This window comes from Pempheris klunzingeri, chromosome 9 (assembly GCF_042242105.1).
Source record: "Pempheris klunzingeri isolate RE-2024b chromosome 9, fPemKlu1.hap1, whole genome shotgun sequence".
Taxonomy (NCBI): Eukaryota; Metazoa; Chordata; class Actinopteri; order Acropomatiformes; family Pempheridae; genus Pempheris; species Pempheris klunzingeri.
This window is the reverse complement of record NC_092020.1, coordinates 64,476-75,278: the sequence shown is the minus strand read 5'-3', so window position 1 is coordinate 75,278 and position 10,803 is coordinate 64,476. Positions and strand designations below refer to the sequence as shown.

Genomic DNA, 10,803 nt, shown 5'->3' with positions numbered 1-10,803 from the left:
GGGGATTGTGAGGAGGAGTTGAGCGAAAAGCAACAGAGGGAAGTTTTAAAAAAAAAAGAGTGAATGGAGAAAGAGAACAGACAGAGGGAGAAAACTTCAAAATACAGATCGAGTTCTGCTTGTTGTTCTTCAGTGGCAGCTGAGAGGTCCCAAGCTGGAGTGATTTGTTTATGAATGGAGCGGCAAGCAACTGGAGGTGAACTGAGACAGTCTCTATTGGCAACAGCAATCTGGACCACATCTAACCCCTCCATAAAACAACAAACACAATAAAAAGGAAGAGAAGGAGTGAGAGAGTGAGTGAGAGGTCCAAGCTGAAAAAAAGGTTTTGGCACAGCTCATGGTGGCCTGCTTTGGAAACAAACATGGAAGTCTCAGTTTCTCAGGAAAATAACGTCACTTACATAATCACACTGCTAGAATCAGGTGCTAAAGAGGCTAAGTACATAGGACACTTTTAGTAAAACAAATTTGTCTTACACAACATCTCCTTTTTCTGTCTTTTTTTCTTAGATTTCTTGTTCCATTTATCCCACATAAAATAACTCAACACCTGCCTCTGTCCTCAACCCCCCTCTGTCTCTTTTCTCTCCTCTTTCAGCCTCACACACACACCATGCAAATACTCCTGTCTTCTGGCTCACTCCCTAATTTCTTCCTTTCCCAGGATATGAGTGGATGGCTTGAAATTCATAACACAACCCTGCAGCTGACGAAGGCCTTTTCTCTCTAACAAGGGGTCGGGGCAGACAGACGGGAGGAGGGAATAGGGGCTAAATTGGACAGTAACCATGTTCTCCTCTAATTGTGAGGGTGAATCTAAAAGCCCTGCTATCGGTAATTAGAGAGCCAGTGAAGCCCCAGTTATTAGATAGGAGGGGAGCAACATCACACAGGACTGTCCCACCATAACATCAAAGTATTTCTATCTTTGTAATTAACACCTCCTTGCAATAAATCCTAAATCCACGTACTTAACCCTATGAATTGACTCTTGTATGTTGTAGTTCTTGCAATGTCAATTAAAATGTTTACAAGAGATAACAGGTCATAATGAAGTAATAATACACATTACATTATGCAAACACTTTCCCACACTAGTTTTAAGAGTGCTATAACAGACACGTCTAATGTGGACATTAGACATTGGCATTTTGTTATCATCTATTCGTTTAGCATGTTATTGCAATGGAGTGGTGCCTATTGCTTTATATTTGGCAGCTGTCCCTGTTTGTTCATACAGCTTGACAGAGTGGCAAAGCACTTTATAAACAGGACTCCAAATCATTCTGCTACAACAATGCACAGCCTATTCAGTCTGTCAGAACAGCTGAAGTTCATGTTTCAAGTGGTTTCTCTCACTGTTGATCAGGATTGTTGCCATAGCTGGAGTGCAACTAATGCAACCACCCTGTGTGCTGGTCCTGTGTTTGTGTTTTGCTGGATTTCAGATAAAGTTAAATGTTATCTCTCTATGTCCAACAGGCAGGGGCCCCTGGAGGCCCTTGGGAGGTAGGGGGGGGGGGGGGGGGGGGGGGGGGGGGGGGCAGAGGGAGTTGGAAGCAGGAGACACCAGGGCTGAGGCCTGGACCTGGAGCTGAACCCAATGAATGATGAAGATTGATTAAGCCATACAATGATTGATCTGGACCTATGTACCAATACAGGAATTCAGATGTTGTACAGGCCCAAACCTTAAACTCAGAAAACACATTTCTAAAAATCAACAACTTCATGCCTCATCTTCATGTTATTTCATGATTCCACCTCTGATGTCAAATCAAACAGCACAATTCAAGCAGCAACACAGAACAAGAGAAACTTGTTGTTGTGCTTAATCAGTAACTATTTTGATATTTGCTTAATTGCGCTTAACAAGCAAAAAAACAAACTTTCCCTTCTTCTCCAGTATGAAGATTTCCTGCTTGTCTTTGTCTAATGTGACAATATATTTTCAGGCTTTGACTATTTTCTTAGATTTTGTAAGTTTGTAACTTAATTAAGTAATTAAGAAAATAATTGGCAGATTAAACGACAATGGCTATTAAAGAAACTAAGGGCATCCTGGTGACATACAGTGGGTACGGAAAGTATTCAGACCCCTTCACTTTTTCCACATTTTGTTATGTTACAGCCTTATTCCAAAATGAATTAAATTCTTTTTTCCCTCGTCAATCTACACACAATACCCCATAATGACAAAGTGAAAAAAGTATTTTAGAAATTTTTGCAAATGTATTAAAAATAAAAAACTGAAATATCATATGTACACAAGTATTCACACCCTTTATTCAGTACTTTGTTGAGGCACCTTTGGCAGCGATTACAGCCTCAAGTCTTCTTGGGTATGATGCTACAAGCTTGGCACACCAGCATTTGGGGTGTTTTTCCCCATTCTTCTCTGCAGATCCTCTCAAGCTCTGTCAGGTTAGATGGGGAGCGTCGCTGCACAGCTATTTTCAGGTCTTTCCAGAGATGTTCAATGGGGTTCAAGTCTGGGCTCTGGCTGGGCCACTCAAGGACATTCACAGACTTGTCCCGAAGCCACTCCTTCGTCATCTTGGCTGTGTGCTTCGGGCCATTGTCCTGTTGGAAGGTGAACCGTCGCCCCAGTCTGAGATCCTGAGCGCTCTAGAGCAGGTTTCATCCAGGATGTCTCTGTACTTTGCTGCATTCATCTTTCCCTCTATCCTGACTAGTCTTCCAGTTCCTGCCGCTGAAAAACATCCCCACAGCATGATGCTGCCACCACCATGCTTCACCGTAGGGATGGTATTTGCTAGGTGATGAGCGGTGCCTGGTTTCCTCCAGACGTGACGCTCGGCATTCAGGCCAAATAGTTCTATCTTGGTTTCATCAGACCAGAGAATCTTGTTTCTCATGGTCTGAGAGTCCTTTAGGTGCCTTTTGGCAAACTCCAAGCAGGCTGTCCTGTGCCTTTTACTGAGGAGAGGCTTCCGTCTGGCCACTCTACCATAAAGGCCTGATTGGTGGAGTGCTGCAGAGATGGTTGTCCTTCTGGAAGGTTCTCCCATTTCCTCAGAGTGACGCTGGAGCTCTGTCAGAGTGACCATCGGGTTCTTGGTCACCTCCCTGACCAAGGCCCTTCTCCCCCGATTGCTCAGTTTGGACGGGCGGCCGGCTCTAGGAAGAGTCCTGGTGGTTCTGAACTTCTTCCATTTATGAATGATGGAGGCCACTGTGCTCTTCGGGACCTTCAATGCTGCAGAAATTTTTCTGTACCCTTCCCCAGATCTGTGCCTCGATACAATCCTGTCTCGGAGGTCTACAGACAATTCCTTTGACTTCATGGCTTGGTTTCTGCTCTGACATGCACTGTCAGCTGTGGGACCTTATATAGACAGGTGTGTGCCTTTTCAAATCAAGTCCAATCAATTGAATTTACCACAGGTGGACTCCAGTCAAGTTGTAGAAACATCTCAAGGACGATCAGTGGAAACAGGATGCACCTGAGCTCAGTTTTGAGTGTCATAGCAAAGGGTGTGAATACTTATGTACATGTGATATTTCAGTTTTTTATTTTTAATACATTTGCAAAAATTTCTAAAAAACTTTTTTCACTTTGTCATTATGGGGTATTGTGTGTAGATTAATGAGGAAAAAATGAATTTAATCCATTTTGGAATAAGGCTGTAACATAACAAAATGTGGAAAAAGTGAAGGGGTCTGAATACTTTCCGTACACACTGTATGTGTGGAAGACACTTCAAGACATTCAAACTAAACCAAACCAAACCAAATAATCCTGTCGGCTCTCTATTGCAGGTAACAGGGACTGTCAATAAAAGGACAATACGTTAAATCTACACAATCTACTTTCATCTACTTTAACTTTCTCTATCTGGTTTTAAAGCTTCAATAAAAATGTACAACTTGTAGTCACTTTTTGTTTAGTCACTTTTGTCAATAACTGCAGTTATTCAATTCATCATGACACCATGCCAAATGATGCTGACACTTGTTGTACAACATTTAAATAATGTAACTTTTCAGTATTTGACTGATTCTGAAGCAGAATTTTTAGAGACATGCTGTAAGGTGTTTAACACTTGATAAGTACTGTTTGCAGGCTTTTTGTGGACTGTAGTGGGCCTTGGAGGAAGGCTGACTGTGGAAGATGAAAGCTCTGGGTGTGTCTGAGCACCTACAGCAGCTTTTCTTTCTAACACATGTGAGCTTTTAGAATTGGTGAAAAGCGGCTACAGGCCTCTTATTAGTTCCCCCTCAATGAACATAGGGACAGCTACAAGGAGACCAGTGGGAACACTGCTTATGCTGCACTGTGTAAACTAAATCTCTACACATGTATCATTCCTCTCCTTTAGATAAATATTAAAGATTTATACAGCCAAAGGTTTTTATGTTTGGCACACAGCATCAGACAAGTGCTGTAAAGTTAAACTATAAAGAGCTTTTTGAGGTCTGAATGTTTGAAGACATTTTGTGCCAGTTTTAAGGACATGCTCGGATCACATTCCAGTTTTTACATTAACACATACTCTAATGTGTGTTGTGAGAGTGCTTAAGTGCTAAAACCACATTCCTTTATTTTTAGCCATGTTGTTTTTACTTGGTGGCTATGGTCTATTGTATTTCAAGCTTTTTACATGTTTATGTTGCACTTTCTTTTATGTTCAGGCCTGCAGCTGTTATAGCTGATAATGACTGTTCTGACCAAGATGCTAACATGAATCTTTAATGAATGTTTGGTAGGCTCAGATGCAGAAGGGCCCACGATCAAGCTTAACAAGTGGAGAGTACTTACAGAGTATACTTTACTTTTATATTCTGAATACATCAACTAAATGTTGAAAAGGTATACAGCCAACAGCAAGTGGGATTAAGAATAAACTTTGTTTATAATGATAACGTGTTTTACGGAAGAACCTGCTTGTGTCTCTGACAGACTCCACACTTGGCTAATGACCTACCCGTGTTTAGTTTTTTGCTGCCCTCATGTGGTATTTTTAAGTAGGGGTGTAGTGGACAATACACCTACACTAACTTCACCATTATTTTAAACTTGATTATAATGGAAAGTTTCTGTATTTGTAGCAGACTATGCTTTTATGACAATATGAGGAGAGGAGGCAAATCATAAATAACACATTAGTGTTTGTTTTCACCTATTTCCAGAGTTTCTTCACCTGACCATCACACCATAAAATGTAATGTCATTAAATCATGTCAAATTTGTCCTCCTCTTTTTGTTTGGAGAATGAAAAGAGGAAGTTGGCGTTGTTGTCTTTTGTTTAGAATAACAGTCAATGGGAAACATGCTTAAGGGGGTATAAGTTTGCCATAACATCTCATCTCTGAACATACAGGACATTAGGTTCACTCACTGGTGACATGTAACTAACCTTTACTCAAGCACTGTAATAAAGTACAATTAAGGCACACTTGTACTTTACTCGAGTATTTCTATGTAATGCCACTTCTCTTTATACTTTCACTGCACAACATTTCACAATATGAATGTAAATATTGTGCTTTTCACACATTGTAAATGATCTGCTGGCTATTGTTACCACTTTACAAATGTGTCATTTTAAAATACCTGTCTGTATGTAAATCTATCATCTATAAATAAAGGATGTTGCTCATCCTCACTAAAGCTAGATTAGAATTCTGCTTTCACAGTAATAATAATAATAACTTAGTGTTTACATGACAACAGAATTAGTATTCCACCATTACAATATGAATATTTCATAAATTGGGTTTCCTTTGGGCAAGTTCGGATTTTTCTTGAGTGTAAACACTAAAATAATCATGATAATAGTTTTAAGGGAAAGAAAAAAAACAAATTGCAATTAAAGGGACTCAATGTACAAAGTAATTACAAACCTGGCAGTGCAGGATGAATAAAATGATAAATGTTTTTTTTTACACAGGTGGGGTAGTGTAGCTGTGCATTTTGGGCTCATGACCTCATTATTTTTAAAATCCTGAATACTGGCAAGGCAAGGCACATTTATTTGTATAGCACCTTTCAGACACAAGGCAATTCAAAGTGCTTTACAGGGACATAAAATACAATAAAAACAAGACACAGAAACATTAAAGGACTACTGTGCTGCCTAATTAATACTTTTACTCCTCATTTCACCTAATAAAACCTCTATATTTTTTACTTAGACAATATTTTCATCATGTGTTACACAGTGGTGTCACTTTTAATAAACTTCTTCCACCACTGAGCGAACTCATTTTCAATTAGTCTCTGATGTGCATGTCACATGACCTCTTCACATGTACTGCACACGCGCGTGCACATGCGCGAGCACGTGTACACTTCACGCACACCTTGCATGATGGCCTTATCAGAATTATCCACCAGGGCAGGTAAATTGGGGTCAATGCCCTCAGGTCGCCCAGAGCAGGCAGGTGGGTCTCAGGTTAAACGTGACGTCACGATGATACTTTTGAACTCCTTGGCAGTAAATCTATAAAGGTGTGTAGTCTTACTGCACAGGTAGCTGGCAGTAATAAGCCTGAACCTTAGACTGGAGTGAAAACAGAGGCAAGAGCCTGCTGGGAATAAACAGAAAGTCCTAACATGCGCCACGGAGTTTGACTCACCGAGGTCTACCTGAGAGTCACCCCACCTGTCGGACCAGGGCACCGGTATGTACAACTCACAGTCGGCCAGACACCTGGCTCAGACGCTGTCACTGAATAGTCAGTACATTCCGCCTACGTATGACTTCAGCGGCTACCATCACGTCCCGGGAGTCGGTGACCCGTCAACAAGCGCGTGGAACCCCGCTTACGCTCCCCGGGAGGAGTATGCGTACAGCTTCCCGGGGTCAAGCCCCAGCGCCGGGCAGGTCAGCTTCTGTTCCCCGGAGCTGAGCGGCACGCCCACCGCCGCTGGAGGGGGGTCGTTCACTCCGTACAACTTTATCCCGGGACAGGACCCCTTCAGCTCCAGGAGGAAACCACATGAATCCATCAGACCGTCCAGTTCAGGTGGGACATCCATACTGGATACAGCCATGTAGACAAGTTATAGGCAGTGTGGTGTGATTACATGAGTGCTACATACATGAGACAGGTGCTATGATATGTAATGTTGGGATATGATTATAGATTTAAGCACTTGATGTATTTGGGGTGATCACACATCAGATATCTTAAATGCACATAAATGAAACAGGTAAAGTGTTATCACACATGATTTAGGATGCTCAAGCTAACATGTTTTTTAGAGAGTCCCTGGTGCAGTTGAGTGGGTGTGCAGATGGCAGATGTGGTAAAACACATATTCATAGACAGGAAGAATTTCTACCTTTACACAGAGTTAAGTCTGACTGATTGCACACACACACATTCATCAAGCTTTTCGCCTCTCGCTTCCGCCAGCATGGTGTGAGATGTCAATGCAAAGCTAACAGTGGAGGCCATGGAGTCTGCAGAAATGTAGTTCCCCACCCTCTCTGTCCACTGGGTGGGTGCAAAAGGGTGACAAACCCGCAAGATAACAGGAAGTCTGCAGAAGTTCAACCAAATCTCCTCGAAAGGCGATCCCTCTGGGCCTACTCATATACGTGTGTGTGTGTTGGTCCTCTTCAATCGATGGTGTCACACGGCCAAGATTTCAGATCAATAACTCTGACTCACCCTTTCCTACGAGTGTGTGTGTGTGTGTGTGTGTGAATATGCATGTCAATGAATAGCTGCCTGTGTAAACACGTATGTAAACACCACTCACAGTGATAAGGAGAACCACTGATGCAATGCAGTGGGGAGTCTTTACATTGGTAATAGTTAGCGTGATTAATAGACTTGATGAGGCTTTAAGTGGCGCCTGAACTTGAACGCGGCACCAGACGTCTTCAAATTAGTCATCTGTTTAACCATGGTTCACAATGCACGTGACTCACTGACATTATAATGAGTCTTGTGGACATTACAGGTAGGAATGAAGACAAACTAAAAATACACAGGAGCGGATACACACCTGTTTACTTCAATTCAATAAGTGCGTTACTCGTGCAAACTTGCATCTATTTTTTTACTAAATCAGGGTTGTTTTGTGTGATTCAGGGGGGAAGACTCGCACTAAGGACAAGTATAGGGTGGTGTACACTGACCAGCAACGCTTGGAGCTGGAGAATGAGTTTCAGTTCAACCGCTACATCACCATGAGGAGGAAGAGTGAGCTGTCACTTTCACTGGGCCTCTCCGAGAGACAGGTGAGAAGACTGGAGCAAATTACAGTTAGAGGTAGAAACGCCAGAGATAGAGAAATGGGAGGAAGTACAGGAAGGGTGATGATGCAGAAAACTCCAAACTCTTTAGCACAGGAAAGCACCACTTTTTTAAGAGACTGTAAGGTTATTTTCGTAATATTTCTGTGATTCCTGAATTACTCAAAGCAAGACTACGTAACTTCTAAGCATTAAAGTTCAGTCTTGACCTTGAAAGCATTCAAAAACATTCAAATTCTTAAATCAAAGTCCGGTGACTAGCTTCTTCCAGGGGTTTCAACTGCATCTAAGAGCAGCAGACAGAGCTGCAGCTTCAGGGTTCCTTCTGTGGCTATGCAGGATGCTTTCAGGCACAGTATCAAGTGGAGGTCACTTGCATTTTGGCAGTGCTCACAGCACAGTATGCAACTCCTGTATCTTCATGCATACAGTAGATTGAAAATAGACCTCAAGCATGAAAATGTGCTACATTACATGGCCAGTGTAGACTGCTGGATTGATTAAAATAATAGCACATCTGTTCCGTCAGACATGCAGGCTACACCTCCTGTGTGGACATATTGTTATGGTCTTCCTGCAGACTCCATCTGCTGAGGTTGACTCTGAGATGCAGCTAAAAGTCCACTTAGTGGAGTTACACGTTTTTCGTACAACTATGCAACTCTTGCTGAGCAGCAGCCACTGTGGCCACAAATTGCAAATACAGGATATTGGCAAACACACCATGAGTATATTAGATTGAGAAAATGCCATGTTTTATCATTTGTGAAATCAATGTTGAATATATGAATATGAGAAAGGTTTCACTTTTCTTTCTTGCTTAGAAACTGGTGTATTTTAGCCCCTTTTACCCTCTTTTTTCTATTCTTATGTTTGTGTGAGGTGGGGAGGGGAGGGGACAGTGGTTAAGAGTGATGGTGAGAGTGTAGTTTTTCATGTGATGTGCACTGTTATTTTAGTCGTACTGAAAATGTGACATCATTTTGGTCCATGTAGTTGCTAGCTTTGTTTTTCTTATCGTCATGGTTAAACAGAGAAATGTAGTCACCTCATATAGAGTCACAGTCATGCACAGCACAGAAAGTTTTTCAAAAATTGCATTTGGAAAAACCAGCTTCAGAATAAGAAACAGCAGAAACTTTGCGTAAGTAGTGTTAATGGTGGAACCCTCACTCATGCTCAGATGCTGCTATTATTGATATTATTGTTTTTTCTGCCTACATAAAACCACAGTTGAGTGCAACAAAGTAATTCCGAGAAAGAAGGAAATTACTAAGCTTAAACAGAAGTGGGTGAGGCAGGACAAGATAAAGTGAACACAAAAAAGCACAATCATTACAATACATTATGCACTGAAGGTAACAAGCAAAGGCCTGTGAGATGCGAAGGGATAATGCATCACATTTGCTATTTCTGAAAATGTTTTATCAACATCTACTAAGAGCTGCTACTTAATAAATAGGTGTTGTTGTTTGTGTGCATGGTTCAGGTGAAGATCTGGTTTCAGAATAGACGTGCCAAAGAGAGGAAGATAAACAGAAAGAAGCTGCAGCATTCCCAGCAGGCCTCCACTACTACACCCACCCCACCTGTGCTGGGTGGACCCGCTGACACCCACATCACCACCAGCCCCAGCAGCAACATTTTGTCTGATACAATATCAGAGGAATACTTAGGTGGATCACATATGGAAGACTGATACAGCATGCAATAGGTACATAGTGTGTTTTGTTTTCATAAGTTTACCACAGAATGAATGAAGATGATTCACATCAACATGACATTATAACACTGCACCCTCTGCCTTTTACAATGACAAGCACTACATGTCTGTCGCACTGATCACCTCTAGTTGGCATTTGTCAATCACAGGACATTAACGTGTTAATATGGATATTTAACAGCACCAAGATATTGATTTTAAGGACAAAGAAACACTGAATAACTCGTCGCTTTTCAGACTTGTGTGTTTTCTTGAAGGTAGATATAGAGATAGAAGGCAGATGTATAGTATGGTGAAGTATCTGTTCCAGGAATAAGAAAAAAGGAATGTGTTTGTTTTTTAATGTCTTTCTGTTTGTTCTAACTGCATGAGGAGATATGTCTTGAAATTGCACGTTAGCATACAGCCTAAAAAAAATAATGTAGAAGCTTCCAGTGTATGGAAACACAGCCCTGCTGCTTCTTTTGGGGAAGTAAAATGATGCTAATTCTACTTTTTATTGTCCTTTGAATTTTCTAGAAATCGAGAGAGTAGAAAGTGTTGTTACTGCAATGGAAAAAAGGGGGGAAAACATATACATGGTAATGCCAAAGGGTTTCAGTCAGAGAGAGAAAGGCGGCTTAATGGAGGGGGTGAATACACAGAAACATTAAAAATAGGAAGTAAAAGCAATGGGATTTTGATATGAAAATGCACATTTTGTCATTTTGCATTTAGTGTTAAACAGGTGCATTATGTGACGGGAGAAAATATTTGGTGACAGCATTTTAACAGCAAGGACCTGAGAGCAAACGTGTTTAAAAATGACTGTGGTATAAAATGTTCAGACAACATTGTATTGGC

The 10,803-nt window shown here is 41.3% G+C and overlaps 1 protein-coding gene across 1 annotated transcript; it reads left to right on the top strand.

The window, feature by feature from the left end:
* Positions 1-6,508: 6,508 nt before the first annotated feature.
* On the top strand, positions 6,509-10,735 carry LOC139207200 (homeobox protein CHOX-CAD-like). The gene is made up of 3 exons (XM_070836850.1): positions 6,509-6,996; positions 8,074-8,222; positions 9,727-10,735. The coding sequence occupies exons 1-3, from the start codon at positions 6,654-6,656 to the stop codon at positions 9,934-9,936; spliced, it is 702 nt and encodes a 233-aa protein (XP_070692951.1). The 5' UTR covers positions 6,509-6,653; the 3' UTR covers positions 9,937-10,735.
* The last annotated feature ends 68 nt before the right edge of the window (positions 10,736-10,803 follow it).